This window comes from Pholis gunnellus (assembly GCF_910591455.1).
Source record: "Pholis gunnellus genome assembly, chromosome: 3".
Taxonomy (NCBI): domain Eukaryota; kingdom Metazoa; phylum Chordata; class Actinopteri; order Perciformes; family Pholidae; genus Pholis; species Pholis gunnellus.
Genome location: NC_136529.1, coordinates 15,814,473 through 15,838,510, shown reverse-complemented (window position 1 = coordinate 15,838,510; position 24,038 = coordinate 15,814,473). Strand labels below are relative to the sequence as shown.

The 24,038-nt window shown below is 42.1% G+C and overlaps 3 protein-coding genes across 3 annotated transcripts; 2 read left to right on the top strand and 1 right to left on the bottom strand.

Annotated features, from left to right (window-relative positions):
* Positions 1 to 1,925: 1,925 nt before the first annotated feature.
* LOC306715852 (fibroleukin) lies at positions 1,926 to 6,631 on the bottom strand (the record flags this gene model as incomplete). The annotated part of the gene is made up of 6 exons (XM_079186331.1): positions 1,926 to 3,909; positions 4,403 to 4,665; positions 4,802 to 4,914; positions 4,994 to 5,071; positions 5,523 to 5,718; positions 6,353 to 6,631. 6 exons carry the CDS (start codon positions 6,629 to 6,631, stop codon positions 3,567 to 3,569), a joined length of 1,272 nt encoding a protein of 423 aa, XP_079042457.1. The 3' UTR covers positions 1,926 to 3,566.
* Positions 6,632 to 9,761: 3,130 nt separating this feature from the next.
* On the top strand, positions 9,762 to 18,300 carry LOC306715914 (ras-related protein rab7-like). The gene is made up of 6 exons (XM_079186400.1): positions 9,762 to 10,112; positions 14,225 to 14,287; positions 15,741 to 15,867; positions 16,068 to 16,286; positions 17,732 to 17,860; positions 18,003 to 18,300. Exons 2-6 carry the CDS (start codon positions 14,235 to 14,237, stop codon positions 18,096 to 18,098), a joined length of 624 nt encoding a protein of 207 aa, XP_079042526.1. The 5' UTR covers positions 9,762 to 10,112; positions 14,225 to 14,234; the 3' UTR covers positions 18,099 to 18,300.
* Positions 18,301 to 20,636: 2,336 nt separating this feature from the next.
* Positions 20,637 to 23,948, top strand: arpc4 (actin related protein 2/3 complex, subunit 4). The gene is made up of 6 exons (XM_079156792.1): positions 20,637 to 20,725; positions 22,234 to 22,352; positions 22,482 to 22,593; positions 22,748 to 22,843; positions 23,026 to 23,196; positions 23,406 to 23,948. The coding sequence occupies exons 1-6, from the start codon at positions 20,723 to 20,725 to the stop codon at positions 23,409 to 23,411; spliced, it is 507 nt and encodes a 168-aa protein (XP_079012918.1). The 5' UTR covers positions 20,637 to 20,722; the 3' UTR covers positions 23,412 to 23,948.
* The last annotated feature ends 90 nt before the right edge of the window (positions 23,949 to 24,038 follow it).

The following is a 24,038-nucleotide window of genomic DNA, read 5'->3' as shown; positions in this document are numbered from 1 at the left end:
GAAGTTATGAAAAAAGAAATCTCCAATTCTTCTTGTTGTAGTATTCATTTTGTCCTTTGACCTCTAACCTCTGTTATGGTGCCCTAGTGTTGAAAAGAAGAACTGCAAATAGTTTTGGGGTTTGAGTTGAACCTCAAACCCGCAAAAAACTGTATTTTAACATTTTGTAAGTCAAAGTTGTCTTGTTTTTGCTCTTGTTCTGATGAACTCATCCACCTGATGTATCAAAAACACTGAAAGAAATCACGTTTTACTGAAGAATATAGCTTTGACACATATGACATCATTTACCTTCTCATGCAGTAGTTTTCACATAAACTTTACCCAGTTTTTGTTTTCAACTGTTTATTTTCATACAGAGCACAATATCTATTGTTCTGTAGTTTCTCTGTGCAGAATATTTCTGCCTCTTTGTGTTTGTGATGGAGTTGCAGCTTCTTTTGTGAAAGTGCCAGCAAGACAGAGGGAAAATCATATCCCAGATCTCCTCTTTGCTAAGCAACATTGCCACCTGGTGTTAATCAGAGACAGACTGGCTTTCTTATGTTTCACTCTAAAAGTAGTCAAGATCACGGCCGATGGGCTTCAAACTGCTTATCTGTGAAAGCTGGACATATTCATGCTCTTTATGAAATACCTGACCATCTTGTTAGTCAGCTTTTGATCTATGCAGGTCCTCTCTCTAACTGAACTAAATCCGAGGAAGGACTGGAACTTGTATTTTTACTTAAGTGGAATTAAGTCTAAGCCTTGACACATGATATTGTTACTATTTACACAGAGTGAGGCTGATTACTAGATGATCAGCTTTACTGGATTTATGGATGGATATTGCCTGGATAAATAAATGACGAGATCCATAAAATAAAAAAAAATGTTTTGCAGTGGCCATTTAGAGATTTGGCTTTTGTTCATTGTGTGTAAAGTTTCTGTGACCATCATGTCTCTACAGATCAGCCTGTGCATCAAATGCAGCAGATATGCAGCAGATAGCCAGATAAGACATCTTGTGAACGTCTGCATCTAGAAGTGTAGAGAGTGCTCTCAGCACACTATGAGGGCCAACAAAAGGGGTTCAAAGATGAGTTAGACGTATGTTTTTAATCTGATGTCTTCTTGTGGCACGCTGTAATGAATGACACAGGTCACAGGGGAACTTCCCTCAGAGGAGCGCAATGTTTCTCAGAGGGATGTGCTGGCTAACCGCTGCCCAGGCTGGGCTTCCGGCCCTGGGGCGGCAGAGCCTGCCGGTACCCCTCACACCCTGCAGCACCACCACTATCACCCCACTCCAGACACTGTGCCAGGATACTGTGGTGACACAACCCTGGGCCTCTGTTCCTCCCTTGTCAACAAGACTGATGGATGCAGAGAGGAGGAGAGGAGAAAAGAAGAGGACGCATTGATCTGTAAAGTAACTGCAGCTCAGAGTAAGAATGACATTTATGTATTTATCCATTTATTTCTTGGGGGGATGAATTGAGAACGAGGGAAGTAATGCAAGGAAACAAATGAAGGTGACGATGAGTAGAAAATGACAAGGAGTTGGAACAAGTGATTTATTTTCACATCAGTAATTCATTTTCTTTAGGCTATTGAGCCTATCGAGCTGCATTTGAGAGATTGATCATGATTAACATTTTTCAAAGACAGAAACTTTATTCAAACCAACAGGACAATGTGTTCATTACAATTTGACCCACTGCAGATGATACCAGTATCTTCAACTAAAATAAAGATTTTCTGTGACTCTCCAGTACCATCAGGAGCCACCAGGGGGCACAACATGAAGCCTTTCACCTTGCAACCTTGCAGTGGTTTCTCTAGTATTACAGTGCGCGCACACACACACACACACACACACACACACACACACACACACACACACACACACACACACACACACACACAAAAACAAATGAGAAAGCTGATATGTATAATGGCTTATATGGATGATTGGTCTTGATTACTTATGATTAACTGTTGTGTGCAAGTATATGTGTAAGACAAAGAAAAGGGGAAAGGGAGCTCGTGGCTTCATAACAGTAATCAAGGCGGCATGATCAAACTGTCCTCAATGGAGGCCATTTTATTTCTAATGTGCACTTGTTTTAATGAAGTCAAGCACATCATGCACCTCCTTTTCTGCTGAGAGAACAACTGTAGTCTCCTATAGTCAGAGTCTCTCCTGTGTGTGTGTGTGTGTTTGTGCGTGTGTGTGTGTGTGTGCAGATGATTACGGGCATGTCCCAGTGTGTGTATAGTGTATGTGAAATACCATGGCTGGTCTGGAGTCTGCCCGCGGTGAGTCTGTGTGTTTAGATCAGAGCCCGCTGAGCCCCCTCTCTGGTTAATATTAGACACCCTGCTCGTCGGAGAGACTGACAGCTCACCGTGAACACTGCTAAAATAGGTGCAGCCATCCACACACTCACTGACCATCCCAACACCACCTCCACACAAAGACACAAGCATCACACATGCACGGCCAAAGTCAGCGCTCACGCACCAACTCTAAACTCCCAGAAAAGCCTTTGTGAAGCACAGCCAGAGAGGGAGCCGCCCGCCTGACGCCAACTCCAAAAAGCAGGTGAAGCAGAGTGTGTGCTCTGTGTGTGTTTGAGTTGATAGTGGTGGGTGCAGGGCAGTTTCGTGGTATGACGACAGAGTAAGGCTCCTGACGGCCAGCAGCAGTGTGTCAGGCTTAGACCTGGGAAAGTATGAGCATGGCAAGGTGAGAAAAATGGCCTCTACAAAACTGTTTAGTGTCAAACCGTGAGCTTGTGGCTTGGCTCTATGTTAATAGAGTTGGAGGCAGAACACAGGGGCCTGTGAGTAGACAGAGACAGGTTTAAAAATCCCTATCAGCTCTCTGTTGCATGAACAACATGGTGATAAAGTCTGAATTTGAGAAGCTGTGTAACACCTAACTGTTAAAGCCCCCTGCAGGGTCACAATGACCTCTTTGCCTCATAGAGTGAGACATTTTCTCTCATGGCATCATCTGACCTAAAACACATGTGAGCTGTTGCAGACAGTAGCCTATTTTAATGGATCATGGAGCTTAGACAGGATAGGGGCCCATGCATTCTTGTAGGATCACTTTTATGAACAGTTTCTGTTCTAGTATGTTGTATGTGAACGTGTGGCATCACTATAAAATCACCCTTTACATGTAAACAATGATTGCATGTAGACACAGCGTCAGTAGGCTTCCTAGTGATTCATTAAAGTACCACAGAATGTTATTTTTAATGTACAAATAAAGATTCTCCAAATTTATTACGATAACAGCTTTTACAAGCGGTATTTTCACTATCTATTTCTTTCTATTACTGCTATGGAGAAACGCTATAAATGTGGTTTTGCAAGAGAGAAGCCCCTTAATAAACAAAAACATATTTATACATGGAGTGTAGCTTCAAACAGTCTGCTAGTGAATGTTTAGACATATCTTTTGTATATTTTTTTCATCTATTAGCTGCCACCTGCATGTAACTGATAAGTGACATGAAAGCTGCTCTGTCCGCACAGTGACTTAAAGAAAACTGAATTGTTGCTATTACTTAGGATGTTCTGACAACGTTTCTGGGTCTCGTCTTCATCTCCACCCTCTTGAAGGAGTAGCGTTCTCCAGTTCGTCCATCTGTCAGGATGTACCATGTCCCCCAATAGATCCCGTTGGTCACCCCACTGTAGCGCCCACGGTAATAACGTCCATTCAGGTTTGCTGCCAGGCAAGCATCGAACCACCAGCCTGCACCGTAGTACTGACCACAGTTTCCAGCTGCATAACGGTCGTGGTCTCGGTCAGCCGTGCTGAAGGATCTGCTGTCGTGGTTGTAACGTTTGCTGTAGCTCAATGCATTGCCCGCATCGCCAGAGTACTCCCGCGCTGTCAAACGATACCTGGAAGAAAGAGAAACAACATATGACACATTTATGAGGATTGTGCGTAGCATCCAAATCCTTATGTGTGTACTGGGAACCAAGTGGATACAGATTAAACAGACAGACACACACACACACACAACCAGCCATGCACTGACCATATTGGTATAATACCACAACCCAGATTTCTGTTGGCGAGATTCAATTGGAAACATTTGATGACACATACTCATGCACCAATCAGAGTTTAGCAACATTTGAATCAAGAGTTAATAACATATTTCACGATGTTTCCTCATCTTGCCAGCACTGTCAATAAAACCCACAATCAAACTACAACCAAATATTCACAATGAAGCAAATTCTGAGTGTGTCTCAGTTATAAATGATAACCGAGACATTTCTTTCTAAACTTTGATTGTTGTCCAATTTCAGGGGCTTAACGATAGTTAATTCCACCCATCTAGGTGTTGCAGAAAGTGTGTGTTTGTGCCTCTGCAGTGTGTCTCACCTCTGTGCCTCTGAGGCCACCCTGAAGTGGTTGTAGGTAGCATGGCGTTTCTGCTGGTGCCAGTCCTCCAGCTCGATGCGGAGTTGGTGTTGGCCAGCGGAGGTGAGGGCGTGCAGCGCTGTGTTCCCCAGCCAGTGCTCTCCCTGCGGACTGCCAAAGCCCTCCCGGTATTCCTGCCATGTCCTGTTGAAGTCCAGTGAGCCGTCCCGCCGATTCTGGATCACCGTCCACCCACCACCCGCCGTCTCCATGTCACATTTAGCCTGAGCCAAAACAAAGTCTTTGATATTATAAAGCCTAGATTTTCGTGATCCACAGATAGCACACACATCTCTAAAAGAAGAGGAATGGGTTGGGGGTCCGTCTTTGTGTTTTATGAGTGTGGCGAATCTGAAATACCTCCAATGCCGGCCTGTGCAGGTCAGGCTGGATGGTGTAGATTCCATTCTCTTTGATCCCGAGCCTGTAAATCTCTGCACAGTCCTGAGGGTGTAACCTCTCCAAGGGGGCAACTGAGAACCACACACAGTACATTTGTATTCAACTTAATAAGCAACAATTTTTTCATGTGGTCACTCCTGATGCCCTTACCTGTGGGTGGATATTGTGTGATGCTCTTCAGGAAAAGCAGCAGGTCTCTCTCCCCCTCTCTTCCCACGGCTGCACTCTCTGTCAGCCAGAGAGAGATTGGGTTATCAGTGAGACACAAGGGTTGAAAATAAAAGCTTTGCCTCTATGTACTACAGAGAGGGGTTCAAGTTTGTATGATGAATCTTCCTCACGTTGTGAGCCATACAGTATGTGTGTGTGTGTGTGTGTGTGTGTGCTTGTAAATTAAATTGTTCTCATCCTTCTGAGTGCAGTAAAATTCCTATGCACTCACCTATGACCGACACTTAGCAGGCCTCATTGAGGTTGTGTTTACTATGAGTGGGGGAGTGGCTGTGCTGTGTTTCTTTGTTTGTGTGTGTTTGTGTGTGTGTGTGTGTGTGTGTGTGTGTGTGTGTGTGTGTGTGTGTGTGTGTGTGTGTGTGTGTGTGTGTGTGTGTGTGTGTGTGTGTGTGTGTATTTGTCTGTTTGTTGCAGAGGTGGAGGATATATACGTATATGTACTACTCACCGAGTCGTTTGGCCATCGCCCCAAGGGCCTGGCTGTGACAGTGGAGGTCACACTCCGTCAGCACAGCTGCCATTAGTGCCAGGATGGCTCCTAGAGAGTTGTTCTCCTGGCCCCCGGGACTCCAGGGGCCCCCTGTTTCCTGGAGAGAGCGCATGCAGCGCTGCAACTGAACGAGACGCTCTTTGACACCTCCAGTCTGCAAAGACAGTGCTCACATTGTTGCACACAACAGTGCCAAATCCTCTTTATTCACCAAGGAAGATTCATGTCTATTGTTGAGTGAAATAATGCTGGGATTTTAAATAACGCAAATGTGCATGTGCATTATCATACATTCTACAGTTTAAAAGCAAAACTCATAGCTCAGTGGCATGTTTTGTGTCACACTCAATCTGTCTCTTACACTTACATCAGGCATCATGTCCCTCACACACACACACACACACACACACCTGTTGCTGCATGAGCTCAGCACGACCATATGATGAGGACATTTTTGAAGCAGATCTAATTTTATCCCTTCTTTGATTGCTTACTGTCATTGCTCCATGTCTGTTGGTGCCAAGTTTAGTGTGCCGACTGTCCCGTGAGAAAGGACCTGCTGACCTGTGCCTGATACGCTGCTCAGTCTCCCTGACACAAGTGCATGATTAGACAGGGGGTCAGCTCTGCTTCAACTCGCCCATCAATGTTTCTGAATCATCTCACTAATACATGGCTGAGATTTAAAAGTTGCATTATCTGGCTTTTATTAGAATAACATTTTAAGATTTGTAAACAATACATCTCATTTGGGTCTGCCACGACACTGTATAGGTGATGTCACTCACCTTAGGCTGAACCTGGGGGAGCTCCTGCCTGTGCTCCACCCTCCGAGGAAAATCTGAGATGGCTGGAAGTGAAACCCCCATCCTGCAGGCTGTTGTGCCAGTTTGACCCTCACACGCCCCGGAACCCACTCCTGCTCCCGTCCTGGGCTGGATGGGTGCAGCCACCAGCATGTCTCTGCAGGGAGGGTGCGTGTAGTCCGGAGACACATCCGAGGACAGCAGTGCTCCCACATACAGCGACAGCAGAGGAAGCAAACTGAGAGAACCGGGTGGAACCATGGGAAAATGCAGCAATGCAGGCTCGCCCTGACCTTTGTCTTAAACTCTTGAGCAGGTTCAGAAGGAAAACCTTCTTTCTCTGAGTTGTAATTTGTTTGTCCCCTTGTTGTTGATGATTCTTAGAAAACGTTCACGTCACTCTCCTTTATCTCAACAAATGCCTCTTCAGGTGTAAAGTGTTTGCTGACCTGTCTTTTTTGTTTAAATATTTCTATTGCCGTCCTTGACTGTCTTGTTCTCTACTATTTGTGCTTCATTCATCCTCTTCTTCTTCTTTCTTTTTTTTCCCTCAGTTCATCTCACTCCCAGTCCTCCTCTTTCTTCTGCTGTCTGTCTGTTAGTGAGGTTGCTTTGGCTCAGATTCCTAGATAACTGCGGCACTCTTTGCTGTCTGACACAGACTAATGCACCCACCCCCCTGTGGCACACACACACACACACACACACAATCTGTCCATCTCATTAACTCATCTCATGCTCTCTCTCTCTTAGACTCCCACACAGCCACACACAGAGGTAAATGTTTACACACACAAACCATTGTAACCAGTGTAACATTAAGCAAATGTAAACCAGTCTTTCACAGATGAATGGACTTTTTTTAATGCTGTGAATGAGCTCTTCACCTGCCTCACATGCTGTATGCATGAAGAATAACTTTTTATTCCTCTGAAGAATCCCATGCCCATTCTGAACAGACTTTCACCTCTTCTGAGCCTTACCCCTCAACGTGCATACGCAGCAATGTTTGTAAAGATAGAAATGCAGCAGATGCCGAAAGTATGTGGCTCCTTTCCTCCTGTGCACCAGTTTCTCACTCACATCCTTTTGTGTCGCAGTGTTTGTGTTTACAAACGGAGGTCCAAAGAGGCCATAAAGACTCTACATTCAATAGGAGCGAGAAGGCAGGAATTCCTCTATAAACACCAGTCATCAGGAATCTGCAGAGGCACACTCCCACTAACTAGGAGAGCAAACACATACACGAAGACACACTTACACATGAACATGGAGCAGGACAAAATCAAGATGAGGTCTCTGTTAGGCTTGATGAGGAAAAATGACCTCATAATGTGAAATGGTTGTTCTGATCAGCCAATTGCGGCGCTGCGTTATATAGAAAAAATGTAGGAGTCTGTGAGTTTAAATAAAAATGTTAAAGAACACTGATAAGAGAGTCAAGAATTGTATGTTCCATTATTATTTAAAGATTCTGTTAGATAAATGATCTTCGCAACACTGAGAATATGGTAAACAATAAGATCTATATGGACGCAACAGTTCTGAATTTCTCCGATAACTAATTTTATAGTGGTTTATTTGTATTTATTCTTTGATTAACAGAAAAACAACTGTAAATGAGTTAGTTTAAATGACTAATGTCAAGCATGTCGTCTCTGGCCAGATGTTGGAAATGTACCCTAAACATAATATATGACATTACAAATATCACACACAAGATAGTAAAACACACATTCATCAATAAGCCACAGTAAGACCAATGAAAATACGTCATCAGTTCCATTTAATTTAGCTGCGTCTGAAAAGAATTCAAACCAGAAACTCATTTCAGATGTTATGAATAAAGTTCTCCTTTTGAAAAGATCGTGTGTGTGTCACACTAACCAGAAAGCATATTTCTTATAGAACTTAAAGTGTGTCTGTGAACTCAGTTGTGAGTTTACACCGACATTTTGCACCAAGTGGAATTAGTGGCATCTTTTTTATATCTTTATATCATAATTAGATGTTAATATATCAATACCACACATTTGTTATCGATTTTAAGTTCTGTTTCAATTTTAAAGTGTCATGGTACCCTCAAATGTTTTGTCATACTTTGAAAGTATACATACATATGTGTTTTCATTGGACAGGAAAACAGACATAACCTTTCTGTCATATCCGTCAGACAAGCATTTTTAAGATATCACATGACACACACACACACACACACACACACACACACACACACACACACACGCACACACACACACACACACACACACACACTCTTTCATGGACTAACCGTCTGCAGACCGGCAGTAAAGACTGACATGCATCCCAATCTTTCTGCAACACTGTGTTTTTGTGCTTGGAGGGGAAGTCTTTCATGTATCACAGAAGCAACTCATCTCACTTATTTTTGATTTAACAGTAACACTTTCTCAGAACAATGTCAACCACAGGGTGTTACATTGCTTTACAGAGGCCCAAAACCTAAATGTGGACTGGTGTCCAGGGCCACCAGTTAATTTGGTTCATTCATTGAAAGTGGGTTGATTCTGTCCTCTAGTGGTGGATCATCAGAGCTCTCCCTTTGGTCTTTGACTGCAATTAATCACACAGAACCATCACATCTCTTACTTGTTCTGTTGATCATGTGAAGTTGAAAAAGCAGCACTGGTCGGGGGGGGGGGGGCAGGAATATTAAAGTAAGAGGGACCTCAGAGCGGTGAAGTAGTGTGCACACATATATTTGCTGATGAAGATCATGTAATATGCTCAAAAGCTCCAGCAAGACAACCTTGAGGCTGCTTTCTCAGCTGCTGATTGCAGAGTCAGAATAAAGTGTCAACCTCTGCTTTTAAAGGGGCACTCCGCTTATTTTAAGCTTAGTATTGTGTTCATGTAGTGAGTTTACACAACGTCTACACATATAATCGTGATGATTTCGTCAGGGTTATCTCCGTTTGGGCTCAAGGCATAAACATTTGAACAGACATGTGTTTGAAGCTGGGGGTGTGAGGTTTAAAAAAAAGGGCATTTAGATGCATTGTGGTAATTGTGAGTACCCGTGTTTGGATATCTCAGCCTCTGCAGCTTTGATCTTGATCTTTTATTTTGTTTTGTGAACCCTTCATCATAAATTGCTGCAATACTACTACTAATCATACTAGTCATGATACGATATACTGTAGGTTCATATCTCTTTACATTAATTATTCTTTAACTGTTGCATTGATAACAACCCCCTGAAAACTCTCAAAGGTTGCTCTGTCCACCAAAGACCAAAAAACAGAAAGTTTAGTCAATGCTAAATATCAAAAACAGAAGTGGGCTGAGTCAGTCGATGAACTGCGTGTGACGAAGGACGCAGGCGTTGTTTTGGAGGAGGAGGAAGTGAAAGGGGAAGAGAGACGCTGGAGGTAGCAGACAGTTAGCTCGCTGGGAGACAAGCCTTGAAGCAAAGTGCCAAATTTACACACCGGCTGTAGATAATCTGCCTCGTCAATTTACGCCAAGGGTATTGTTAGTGTTCACGCAACGGGCAACGTATTTCTCTAAGAATTTGCAACGTGGTATCGCTAAATTAACGCTAGCTAACGAGTTCAGTGACAGCGAGCTAGCTAGCTAGCTAGCTAACGTAACGCCTAGTTAGCCAATAACGCGAACCGTCCTGCACAACAACAACTAGTCAGCGCGCAGCCTGCTCGAGTCCCGTCAAGAAGTCAACGGTTGGCTGTGTTACAAGTCGAAGGTAGGTTCTTGAAACGACAACTGTGTGATTTATATGCACAGTGTCAATTCATCTCATCTCATCAATTCATCCAGTGTCCCGTGAACGCCGACGCTGTGACGTTAACGGCTAATGGTGCAATGTTTTTCGAGAAGCCGGTTGACAAAAACAAGGCCGGCCTAGGGCTCCTTTGGGTCGACTCCAACAAGGAAGCAGAACCGGGGAGACGAGGTTTGGTCGTAAACAATGTGTTAACATGTTGACAGACGGAACGTCGTTTTCTCTCAATACTTTAGAGAAGTAGGGAGTGTGGGGCATACAACCAGTACGTTGTGAATGGTTGATTAATCACGTGTCGAGGTGTCTTCATGGTTATCGACTTTACCCATGACTCCCGTCAACAGGCTGTCTGAGAGAAACATCCCGTGTCTCTGTCACAGACGACACATGCCCCAGGTTTTGGTTTTGGTTGTGACTCACAGATCACGCAGGTACATGTCCTTCAGATTATGCGTTGAAAGGTGCTTTATTGTGGCTACAGCGCACATTAACCTTCTTTAAAAGCTGTAAAACTTGCCAAGATGACGTGTGACCTGAAATCTATTGCTTTTCTTATTCAAGTTCTAACTTGAATAAGTTCTTTTTACCTTATTTCATTTTCATTGGCTTTCAAAATCATACATTTTACAAACAATATAATGAGTATGATGACTGTGACATGCTACTGCTCTGTGATTTAGTATTTAATGATTGATTACAGTAATTAATTTGAGATTCACTCATATCTAATGTCTTGCCATGAATTATTATTTTTTTAAATCTAGTTGCTCAGCACATCTTATGGTTATGCAGTTTTGTCATGGTTAAAATGCCTGAAATGTTTTCACAGTTGACATTGTAGCGTACGCCACTGCTTCTCAGTTTACATTACCCAGTGTTCCCGTTTGTTCCACTGTATGCTGTGCTTAAGTGTGGAGTACTGGATTTGTCTTTTATTTCACAACATTTATTTTTCCTATTTGATACAATCCTGAATAACAACATCAGAAGGTCTGATTTTATAATATGTGGAGATGGGTTTGAACATTGAGAAACATCTGAAGACGTCCAAATCTATTTCTAGGCCAGAGTTTGTGCCTGTGGGTGTGCCGGCATAATCCATATCAGAAGTGATCTGTGAATTCCAGCTGCTTGTGCCAGTGATTTATAGGCAGATAGGGCAATATGTCCAGACCTTTACCTTCGTACAACACATGTGAGTTTATGTGTGAAATCCATGGACAGTCTAATGTTAACTTGTGTAGTGATGGGCAGTTTCCGCCATACAAGAACATCTTATTATTGGTGATGGCACATATTTTACAGACAAACAGATATTTGCCCAGTAATCCTTTTGGATTCTTAAATAATGTAAATAGACGGGAGACTGTCCATGAACAATGGTGGGATAAAACATACATAAAAGAATGTGGCTTTAAATCGTTTGAATTATCAGTTTGTCAAAGAATGAAACTATTTAACTTTCTGTTTTGCCACAATTATTTATATTTGTGTTATTTTTTAAGGATCAAACAGAGCAGTTATGTATTAAACTCATAATAGTAGACAGGAAATGAAATGCTACTTAATAAAAACCCAACATATTAGTACCAGACTCTCTACATCACTACTCTAAACTTTATAACCTTTTGCATAGTTTAGTGCAAGCTTTTGTAATAAAAAAAAGTTTGCACTATTTTTTTTTAATTGACTAAACTGCTCATGACGCAGCAGAAGAAATTTCTTAACAGAAAATGATGGCAAACACATATTTCCAATATATTAATCTTTTAAGGTCAATTAACCAGTACAGTGTTATTTCCTAGAGTGCCATATCTTCAGGTATTTCCACAGACCTGCAGGTATTGTATAAATACCTTCAGTTTGTTTGTTTTCCTTTTATCTTTAATAACTGTGTTAAGTGAGAAGCAGCCACCTGATTTCTGAACCTCTTGTCTGAGATGATCGTCATGCACTCAGGTATCAATGTCGAATGCTCTGCTGTTTGTCAAAGGTTAAAGACCTGAGTTGAGTTTCTAGACTTAAGAAATGTGCTGTTGTCAGCAAATCAGTCCCTACTGTACTGTTCACACACTGTGCTTCACAGTTCAGTAGCCACTGGAGTGCTGTGTGCTCGTTCCTTTCAGAAAGTATGCAAGTGTACTTTCCAGCTCCTGATGGAGTGCTTGTGTTTGTGTTTTACTTTGGCTTAGTTTCAGAGTTTGAATTCATTTTATTAAGGGCTGAGGTTACAACAACCTGTTTGAGCTGGCAGATTGGCATGTCTAAAATATCCGTTGAGCATGATGATGTTTACTGACGTGACGAGCTGATGGGAAGTGGCCATGTTCTCTGTCAAACCGGTTACTGTGCTTCACTGCCAAAAAACGATCAAAGTAATTATTTGTATTCCCCCAAATCTGGAACAGAATTTTTCATTTAAAGACATTTTTTTAATTGCAAACAATATTAAACTAACAAATACATTTGGTTATATATGTTTTCTGTGTGCTATGTACTGTAAATACCCACCATGTGTTATTATGTCCAAAGTGACGGTTAGGATAATGGTCAGTGTTATGAGGAAGCATTGTATCATAGGTTAAATATTCGCATCAGACGGCTGCTACTGCTGCCATACTCGCTGAGAGTCAATGATGCTATGAAGGCAAATCAATGTCAAAATCCACAATAACAAATGAGATCCATGCGCGCAGGTGTAGAGGTCCCGCGTGTGCAACTCCAAACAGCCGTGCATGCAAATGACTTTCCACATCACTCCACGCAGAATATCTCGGCGTGAGCAAAAATTGAAGCCTGCGAGGAGACAACCACACTTTGAGGGCGAGGAGCGTCCCCTGGTGCACGACTTCTATCACTGCTCTTCTGCTCGCACGCGAACATTTCACCTGCTCCCTTGCAAGTTTTTTCTTCTTCTTTTTGATAGTAAGTGGGAGGACCCAGTCACCATTGTATCACTAAATGTACAATCTTCGTCTTTGGATTGGCCGAATATCACTCCAGGCACAGACGCCAGGTGGCGGTATAAAGGTGGTTTTCTCTGCACGGGCTTCAATAATAGCATATTTTGCAGTTTTGCACGGAGTTATGTGAAAGTGCTCACAGAAGTAATTTGCGTGCGCGGCGGTTTGAGTTGCACGTGCGGGGCCTCTACGCACGCATGCTCGTGGATTTTGACATTGTTTCGCCTTCATATGATGCACACCTTCAGCAGGCTTTCTACATTTGTCTTCATCAGTAGCAATATGCTGGACTATTTACTTGGCACAGTTGAGACAAAAGTGTGAAAAAAGATAAAGCAGCCTGAGGATCAACTGGAGGGATGTTCTTCAAATATATACATAATTTTCTCACTCACTTAATATCTCAGATGTTGCTTCCTTAATTTTGATGAGATATGGAAGAAATGATCCAATCCACTGCTCACTGGAGAGCTCAGAAATGACACTGATTGCCTAACGGTGAACTTTTTAAAGTAACGGTCACCCACTGACTGACTGACCCAAATCACGGGACAACAAGTTTATTGTTGCTCTATTGGGATAGATAAATATATGTACAGTGTCCCCTAGCTAGTGTTGTAAATGCTGGTCATTTTATGTAGAAATGGTATCTGACGTCTAAATCTGGGATGATTGAGAGTGTACTAACATCAACACACGCAGTAGAAGGTTGTATTCGCGTAGTGAAAGCGATATCACCAAAAAACGTCTAGGTGAGCCACTTGGTTTGGAGTTGTAGTGAAAAGAAGCAGTCGGTTGTCTAAAGGGGAACTTCCTGACGTGCATGAAAAAGAAAGAATGATGATGTGTTCCTCGTGATTTGTCAAACAGCTTACAAAGCACATGACTGGAATGAGTGGTATTCAAACCTGATTGGTCCAGAGGCATAAAACTCTACACACAACTTTGTAGTCTAAAGAGCCTCTCTGCATAGAAACAGATTTACCTTTGTATTGATTTTATTGTACCTGAACAATAAAGAACTTGTCTTGGACTTGCGATGAAGGGGTTAGGAAGGCATTGTTTATTGCTGTCTGTATGCTAAACTTTTTGTTGTTCGTCTTTCTGCAGCTGTGGAAAAATGACGTCCAGGAAGAAAGTGCTCCTGAAAGTCATCATCCTGGGAGATTCCGGGTGAGTCACAACAGGATATTTCTCTCCGACATGTCAGCAAATCGGGGTATGAAAGGATCCGTTTGGTTTGTTCTAAAAATAGATTGGTGGGGAAAAAAACCCTAAAAGTATTATTTTTGTTGTGAGTCAACTCATTGAGAACTGGTCTGATTCGTGTTACTTCCTTGCTAGCTGGAGTTATTACTCTGCCATACAACTGTTACTGTTGTTCAACCACATGTTTTTATTTGCAGACCTATTGAGACATAATCACTGCCATTGCCTTTCATGCTAAGTCCTGCATGTGGTTGTGAAAAGTATTGTATCCAAATACTATCCTAAGGGTACCTGATGTTTCCCAGCGTTTCTTAAATATTGTGATATTAAGTACTAGAGCTGTGTGATATTGGAAAAATCTACAGTGTTTTAATTGTTTCCTCTACTGACGATGTTTTGTCTGTGACATGTTCCTAAATTGGGTTCCCTATTCTAAACTATAGCTTGGTAATGTTTTCTTCATGGCTAAAAAAAATTCCAACAGCAATGTGGGACTGATGGCCAAGAGAGTGAAAACATTCGCTGCTCTAAAAGTCAGGAAATTGCATCACTTGACAATATTGCAGCCTTACAGACATTAAGCCGCAGTATATTATGAAACTACTGTAACTCTCACCAGATTGGACCTCAACAGTGTAGCTACAGTGCAGTACAAGATATTTAAAAAGTCCCAGGTTTAATTTCATATATGGTCCCTTTAACCCTTTACTTCCGGTGCCCTTCAGACCCAACATCTTCAGCAGAGATAGCGGCCTCTGACTCAAAAAAACATTTATCTGCTTCTTTATTCCTTCTTTGTCATTTACATAAAATGTTCAGAAATAACCAATGTGTATGGGAGCTGACAAAAAAGGCAATGCTTTAAATGTATTATTGTGTTGCCAAAAGGCACGGTCAAAAATTGAGCACACCAGTGCAACCAAAGTAAAAAGTTAGTCTAGATTCCAGCACTGACTAGTTTGGGGCATTGATCTGTTTACGCTTCCTGCACATACCGATCAGTGCTCCATAACCCACACAGGTCATTCAGTTGTTTGCACTGATTAGGGATCAGATTGAATTAGCTGGAGCTGTTTTTAACCTATGGCTTTATAGGTGAGAGGGAAAACTGCTAATATCACATGATTGAAGTTGTTAAACTTGGAAGGTGGTTTGAGTCAACCAGGCTGTAATGCCTCTTGGTTGCATTTACACTTATTTGAGACATGGCATGACATGGCCACCCAATCCTCTCAAGACGCATGAAATGATTAAAAAGTGTAAATAATCTCTTGATTACATCTATATATCCCCCGGCTCTAAATGAAACTAGGTAATCTAATAACTGCACATGTCGTACAGAATATCAGTCAACCTGTACCACCTTTTTATTTCTACAGTGTCTGTTATCCTGCTGTCTCTTGTCTTCTACTCTCAGTGTTGGAAAGACCTCCCTAATGAACCAGTATGTGAACAAGAAGTTTAGTAACCAGTACAAAGCTACAATAGGAGCAGACTTCCTCACCAAGGAGGTGATGGTGGACGACCGACTCGTTACAATGCAGGTAAGGTAACATTAAAGCTGGAAAGGTTACATCTTGGAGAATTCATCTTTTATTTGTTCCTTCCTTTTACGAGACGCATACCACAGCATCAGTATTTTTTGCATTATCGCCACAGTTGTTAATATTTTTTGCAGTCCTCTCACCTGCTTCTGTGATCTTGTCTATTTACTAAAGTGTTGGCCTCCTTGTTTGTTGTCTAGATCTGGGACACAGCTGGCCAGGAGAGGTTCCAGTCTTTGGGCGTTGCGTTCTATCGTGGAGCCGACTGCTGTGTGCTGGTGTTTGACGTGACTGCACCCAACACCTTCAAGACACTCGACAGCTGGAGGGATGAGTTCCTGATCCAGGCCAGCCCTCGAGATCCTGAGAACTTCCCCTTTGTGGTGCTCGGCAACAAGATTGACTTGGAGAACAGACAGGTGAGGACCTCATTATAGATTATTACCTATGCTGCATGTAAATCTCAGATCCCTTAAACTCCCATTTCAAATGCTCATCAGTAATGGCTGTTGAGAGTGATGTTGAAATCATCAGTGTTTATTACTCAGTATGGTTCAATAATAGAATATTAGTCGTGTTTGATGAGATCAGATGCAAACACAGCAACCTCACACCCATGGCCAGCTTTTTATGTCTCCAACAGCCGGGGCCAGAGGCATTATGTTCTCCATGTGTCCGTCCGTTCCTCCGTCCCGTCCATTTTCATGAACACGATGTCTCAGAAACACCTTGAAGGAATTTCTTCAAATCTGGAGATATAGACCGGATCACCTTTCTGAGCTTAATGATAACTTTTTACCTCCACCATAAGACCACTGGAAAAGACTTTGTTCAACATTTGTCTGGGGGAATTAAAATCCCAGATGGAAACTGTCAACTCTCCAAAGACATAAAGGCGATGGCGCATTTGGTGTACCTTAATTGCAAATGGTATCAAAGGCCATTTGCACTGCGCCCTGAATTCTAAATGGTTAAATCCGACTTCTTGTGTGTTTTGGAGGCCATTGGAAGATAACATGGAGCACCCTCACAGGTCTTACCAAAAAGCACAACAATACTTTGTCTTACTGGAATCTTCCCTCTCCCGTTTTTCACAACAATAACCTTCAGTTGGGTAGGCAACCAATTTCATTCCCTCAATGGCGTAGGAAAGGGATGCACACTCTCCCCGCAGTTCAAGACATCCATAAGCATTTTAATCTACACCACACATCTGGGTTTTTTTCTATCTCCAACTGCGTACAGCGATGCGCACTTATGGTGTGCCTTAGAACATAACTTTTCTGCACACGTACATTTCAGACAGCTCTAACCAGCCCCAGCAGACTGGTCTCTGCAGCACATTATATCTGGCATGAGGCCTCCTGTGAGACCCTATCTGTTGACTGACTTCGGGCCTCTCCCCAAAGAGCTCCAACCCATTTTGGAAACTAATATGGCAGAACATGCAACTATCTTCCAGGGAGCTTCGCCATCAAGCTATTCATTTTAATTGTATTCACAGAACATGCGTCACTCTCGGAACATTGTATAAAATGAAAGCTGGACCATCACCAAACTGCATCCTATGCACTCAAAATATGTTGGGCACATTTTTTCATTTGGTGTGGGAGTGCCCAGAGGTTGCAGAGTTCTGGAAGACGGTTTCAGAGATGCTATCAAAGATATTGTCCAAAACAATTCCTTACTTGCCAGAAGTTATGTGACCTAACAACAGCTCCAACTTAGGAGTCGTGTGGACATATCGAGCATAGAGGTGTCTGGCTAGTTGGCCTCTCTTGAGAGTCCATAAGGATGGACATTGGAACGTTATTATTTATCTGGAAATACTTCTTCATGAATCTCTTCCTCTTCATACACGCAGGTAACCACCAAAAGGGCCCAGGCTTGGTGTCAGAGTAAGAACAACATCCCCTACTTTGAGACCAGCGCCAAAGAAGCCATCAATGTAGAACAGGCATTCCAGACAATTGCACGCAACGCCCTCAAACAAGTGAGTAAAAGTTGCTTGAAATGAAAAATGTGTGCTTTATGTGCATATCTTAATGCAATGATAGCTGAATGATTTAAAACTTAATGACTAAGTCAGTTCCATTTTCTCCCATTCTGATTTTCTTTCTTTTTCTGCCTTTCAGGAGACAGAGGTGGAGCTGTATAATGAATTCCCGGAGCCTATAAAACTGGATAGGAATGACAGAGCTAAACCTTCAGCAGAAAGCTGCAGCTGCTAAGGGACAACTTGGACCATCTTCTCTCTTGGCTTTCTGAAACACCCTGTCGCCGGTTCCATCACCTGCACCTCGCTCCCAGGGCGAAGACTCCCCTACTGGTCTTCCTCCTTCACGCCGCTGTTTATTCCATCGACACAAACCCTCACGCAGTACGCTGCCCATGGATGTACTTCCCTCCCACCCACCCCACCCCCCACACACACACACACACACACGCGCAGTACACAAGTTAATACACTAGCGTACACTTGCTGATAAATCCAGTGCCCAAAGATCACACAAGAGAAGAATGACACCCCTTCTGACCACAGAGTCCCTGACTTGATAGTGAGTGATCTCCTGTCCCGCCCACCCATTTTTCTGACTTTGGCCCCTGACACTCACACCGAGGGGGAAAGATGGAGCCATGTTCAAAGAGTGCAACGGGAAACTTTAGATAGACTGGCTGAAGCTCTGTAATGTGAGATGATGTTGGCTAATATCAGCATCCCAAGTATCTTATTCTCTCTTTCTGTTGTCTTTTTGCTTTCTATTGCCAATCTGTCAAAACATAATTGAGATTTTAATTGGCTGATGTTATTTCTCTAGCCTGAAACACAAACTTGTTTTTTTGCACTTTCTTTTTATGTTTTTGCCTTTAAATATTATAGAGGGATGACTGATTTTGGGCAACGTCTGCTACACATACGTTTTGGCAAGCTTCAAATGATACTTCCTCACTTTGTTTTCCCAGACAAATATGTCCCCTGAGAATCTGTTGAACACTATGGTGATTGTACTGCCTTTTCCCTTCAAGTGTGTGTGTGTGTGTTAATGGGTTTATAACTGCCTCACACTGCAGAAGAAATGTTCCTAAGTAGACATTAAGTAAAAGCTGATACCGCAGTCACAGTGTAAAACATGGATTCATTCCTTGATATATTAATATTTGCCTTTTATGTAACATTACTTGTACTGCTACTATTACTGCTGTATGTGTTCTGTTCTTCATCAGACATCTTTTAACGCTATGGAATTACAATACGTGTCACCCACACAGCATACAACTGTCTTCTGTCATGTCTTTGTTATTGCTGTTCTCTCTATCTGCTTGTAGCTCAGGTTGGCTAAGTACTTCATATTTTTAACGGATTGTGCATTACGGTGTATAGATGGTAAATGGCAGATGGATCCAACTGAAATGGACGTTCTCTCTTCCATTTAAAGAAACGATCCAACGTCTTGCCCTGGTATTACTCTTTCTCCTTATAGAAAAAAAAAATCACTGCAATGCCAATGATGTTGTCAAAGAAAATTGGGACGTCAAATAATAAAACTCTTGAATATATCAATGGTGTAGCAATATGTGTCTCAATTTTTGTTTGACTGTGTGGTTAATTTATTACAATGTCTTAAAGAATCCACTTGCGTGGTGAAGAATTATGTTTCTTGGCATTGAAGTGTGACTTTACTATTAACATTCACGACGTTCTGTTCAAGTGTCCCAGTAAGCCGTCACAGTGAGCGAGCATGCACAATACCCTAAAATCAATGCTGCTAAATGGAATTCAGCCATCATTAATTTCATTATTTACGCCGTCGCTTCTCCTATTGTGACAAGTCAGAGCGTCTTAAGGGAGGCCCATTTGTATGATAAAATGCACTGCAGTGTTTGGAAAACGTTGCTGATGCCCACCACAGGTGTTTTCACTTATTTTAGCAGATTAGACCTCTCCTCTGGACTGTGGGGGGGGTACTTGATTGACAGCCCCCTGACTGGCCTGTAAGTGTAGCTGCACCTTCACCTGTACACCGTTTTTATGATTCTTTCAATCATATGGAGTTGGATTACTTTAGCAAACTCGGACTGTTTCAAGTCACTCCTTCACTCAATAGTTCACTTTATAATGAGTCGTAAAAAAAAATTGTTCCTACAGCCACACAATAGGTCCACCTGACTTTAATGTCAAAAGAGGTCAAATCAGCCAGAATAATGTCAAACTTGTAAAGGTCTGCGTGGCCTTGAAGAACACAGCCTTGCACCTGATGCATTTCCATAGTAGGACAAGCACAAGTTGAACTAATAACAAGAAAATGATGACAGTGAGACAGTATGCACAATTCAAATTCATTTCATTATTTACACCTGTGCTGTTACTGCTGTGAGTGTCACAGGTCTACAGCCTGTTTATAATTAAGAAAGGTAATTCTGGTACACCACCAAGCATGGCATCCAAAATGAAAACCTGACTCCCAACTCAACATCATTCAATTGTATAATGTTGACTATGTGAAAGCCCAGTACTCAAACTGAGAAATAAAATAAGCTGTTAAACAAATATGTGCTTTCAGTAATAACCAGGTAGACTGGTATTACACGTGTTGTCTCCAATGTTATTCTTTGGTTCGGAAAAACAGGGAATTATTCCGCTTTTTCTTTCATTATAGTATTACTGAGAAGCATAAAACACAATTGTTATTTTTGAAACCTCGGTGTTTTATTTTTCATCTGGATAATTGTGCCCAAAACCTTCTCACCAGAAGCAACCCGGAGGCAGAGTTGAGTTCCGGTATGTTCACGGAAAAACCCCTGACCGACAAGTGCAGCTACTTCCGCCTTTAGCCGCATCTCGTCACACAGAGACATGGTAAGAGACATTAAGACGCAATGCGCTGATAAACCGACACGGTTAAAACGTTACATATGTCCGAGCGTGTCGACATTGAGCCGTATCCGCTCCTCGGTTACGCCGCATCCCTGCAGGGTTTCTTCTAGGTGTATTGTGACTAGCTAAGCAGGTAGTTAGCTCACAGGCTAACGTTAGCCGGTCTGTTTCCAAGCTGAACGACAAAACCTAACATAGAACCTAACATAGAAGCCTACTTCGTCATTCAGCTGGTGATGCGCGCTATTATCGTGATGACGTGTGAGAGTGATCGTAGCTCCCTCGTAATATTGTGTTGGGCTCAGGAATGTAGAGTGATGGACACAGCTGTGGAACGAGCTAACACTGGACCCAAATGAACTGATACACTATCTGGAGCTGTGTTGTCCCTCAGTTGTAACAAAACACCCTATCATGTGTTGTTTTTAGTGACGTGTGGAATCATTGTGTCACATGAGGGATACAACTTATTTGTAGATACTTACAGAAAACAAGATGGTTGAGTAAGTTCTTTGCACACACCCAGGTGCAGGGTTAAACCCTGGTCTCAGTTTACAGATACACAACACTTGCATACATATATACACAAATCACACATCAAATCATAGTATGCTATGTCATAAAGATATGAGAAGTGCTTGTATTCGTTTAATCAGGACAGGCAATGTTGTTATATATTTGCACATTAATCTGAGTCCAAGTTTTGTGAGATGGGGTATTTGGAGTTAGGCACGTAAAATTTGTAAACGGCTTGTAGCCATGTTTTTTTAAATCATATTGTTAATAGTTTTTCAGTAAGTGGCTCTGTAATTTTCTCAAAGCTCAGCTTGCAATGTGTTTAGACCTGGCCACATGCTCCAAACCTCCACTATTGTATCCATATAATCAACATTTACAGTCATCAGTTGTTAGAAAGAAGAAGAAGAAGAAACAAAGCCAGGGTTTGCGCTGACTGAATGTGAGTTGCTACAACTAACTGCTCACTGGAGTTCGTCTCATGGTGAAGTAGTCTCCTGGTGGTGGGGAGGACGACACAAAAAAAATTCTCATTTCCGCCACTTTGAATTTAATCTGATAAACAGACTTTTAAAGCGCACACAGACAAGCCCTCGGGCAGCTCTACTTCTGCGTCTTCTCATGAGGGCAGTCTGGACGCTACAGTGACTCACTATCGCGTGATATTACGCCGGGTTCACACTGAAAGAGAAGCGCTCCCATGTAAACCAATTGGGCCAGAACACGCAGTGCGCAGTGGTTGTGGTTTTTAAATTGCGGAGACTACTTATTGCAAATATTTGTCTGTTGTGTCTGAACAGAGAGTGAGTATGACGAGCAGACACAGAGAAAGATCCACTCTATAGAAAACAGCAGAGGAACAAAAAAAGCTTGTTGCGCGTCATGATGCTCCTTCTGGTGTGAACAGCCAGGCTACTGCCCATTCTTCTTTTAGGAATGTTTCTCATCTACTCTTTCTCGCTTTCCTCCCTCAGACGGCTACCTTGCGCCCATATCTCAATGCAGTCCGTGCTACCTTGCAGGCCGCCCTCTGCCTGGAGAATTTCTCCTCGCAAGTGGTGGAGAGACACAACAAGCCAGAGGTGGAAGTGCGGTGAGTCTGTCACCGCAACACTGAGTATGACTTTGGAGCGGTGAACAACACCCGGCAGTGCATGAAATCTGAGTTTCACCTCTCTAGTGGACTGACCAAATGAATTACGTGTGTTTCTCTCACTTATAGAAGTAGTAAAGAGTTGCTCCTCCAGCCCGTGATCATCAGCCGTAATGAAAAGGAGAAAGTTCTGATTGAGGGCTCCATCAACTCTGTCAGAATCAGCATCGCTGTCAAGCAGGTCGGTCGGGCTGCTGTCTGGGTGCCAATGGTTGTGTGTTTAGACCCCAATACAAAACTGCTGGACGCTGAGCAGTTAGTGATTAATATGATTGACGTGAAGATGAGAACTGTATCTGTAATCCTGACCAAGTTTAAATATTCTGCTGCTGCAGGCAGATGAGATTGAGAAGATTCTGTGCCATAAGTTCATGCGTTTCATGATGATGAGAGCGGAGAACTTCTTCATCCTGAGGAGGAAACCAGTGGAGGTAGGTGTGCGTTTACAGGGTCCCCACACATACTTAGTCAGCGGAGGAAAATGTATTAAATGAAAAATGATTTGTTGCAGGTAGTGGGAACCTCGTTTTACATTTGCGTCAGTTATTTCTGTTTAAAGTTTAAAATACTCTTCTTTTTTCTTTTTCTTCCCCCATCTATCTTCATTTCGCAGGGCTATGACATCAGTTTTCTCATCACCAACTTTCACACGGAGCAGATGTACAAACACAAACTGGTGGACTACGTCATTCATTTCATGGAGGAAATTGACAAAGAGATCAGTGAAATGAAGCTGTCCGTCAACGCCAGGGCTCGTATTGTCGCAGAGGAGTTCCTCAAAAATGTAAGTTGTAGTTATTAAAAAAACGCTTCGACGTTCGCATTGATGCAGCATTATGCACAAGTGGTTTAGTTTGTCATATATTATGCTGTTATTTTAGGGCTACAATGTTATTAATGTTGTAGGTGATTGAAGTAACATTATTAGTAGATCATAATCATGTCTTTTTGATTTACTGAAGCTTTGACATTGTTTTTCTTGTACTCTTGCAGTTCTGAGAGAGAGAACCGGGGAACACATTTCTTTTGCTATCTTGGCAGTGACTGTGGAGCTTTCACACCACAGAGCAGAGAGGAGGAGATCTGATCAACCATGAGAAGTGGAGAAACATAAGACGCTCAGTAAAGGTGTTCTGGCAAATGGGGTTTTGCTCTTTAACCGATATAAAAATATGGATTTTTGTATATATCAATATTCACAACAGACATTAATTTCTGCCTTTTAGAACATTAGAAGTCAGGGCAGTTCCTTAAAAAGCTATTTGTTATCAATATTCATGAGCACAGGGTAAAATGCATTTAAATTTAAATGTTTTTTTTAATATATATATATTATATGAACATCAATTTAATTTAGCTATGTTTTGTTATGACTGACTTTAAACAACGAGGGCAATCATTTGGTGCACGTTTCTTGTATTAGTACAAAAGTCCACAAAATAAACCCTTTTGAAGATGGAAATAATTAAAATAAATATACTTGCTAAAAGTGAAGATAAATAAAAAGCATTATTCTTTGTATTTTTGTGATTTTTCTTTTTTTTTTAATGTCATGAAGCATAAACAGCAGCTCTGTCTTTACCCCAAATATTGAAGGTGTATTGAGATTTAGACAGCTGGAATTAT

Coding starts and splice junctions, on each gene's coding strand:
- LOC306715914 (XM_079186400.1), top strand. CDS start 14,235: ATGACGTCCAGGAAGAAAGTGCTCCTGAAAGTCATCATCCTGGGAGAT. Junction 14,288..15,740: donor ATCATCCTGGGAGATTCCGG/GTGAGTCACAAC, acceptor TTCTACTCTCAG/TGTTGGAAAGACCTCCCTAA. Junction 15,868..16,067: donor ACCGACTCGTTACAATGCAG/GTAAGGTAACAT, acceptor TTTGTTGTCTAG/ATCTGGGACACAGCTGGCCA.
- arpc4 (XM_079156792.1), top strand. Junction 22,594..22,747: donor TCAGCATCGCTGTCAAGCAG/GTCGGTCGGGCT, acceptor CTGCTGCTGCAG/GCAGATGAGATTGAGAAGAT. Junction 22,844..23,025: donor TGAGGAGGAAACCAGTGGAG/GTAGGTGTGCGT, acceptor TTCATTTCGCAG/GGCTATGACATCAGTTTTCT.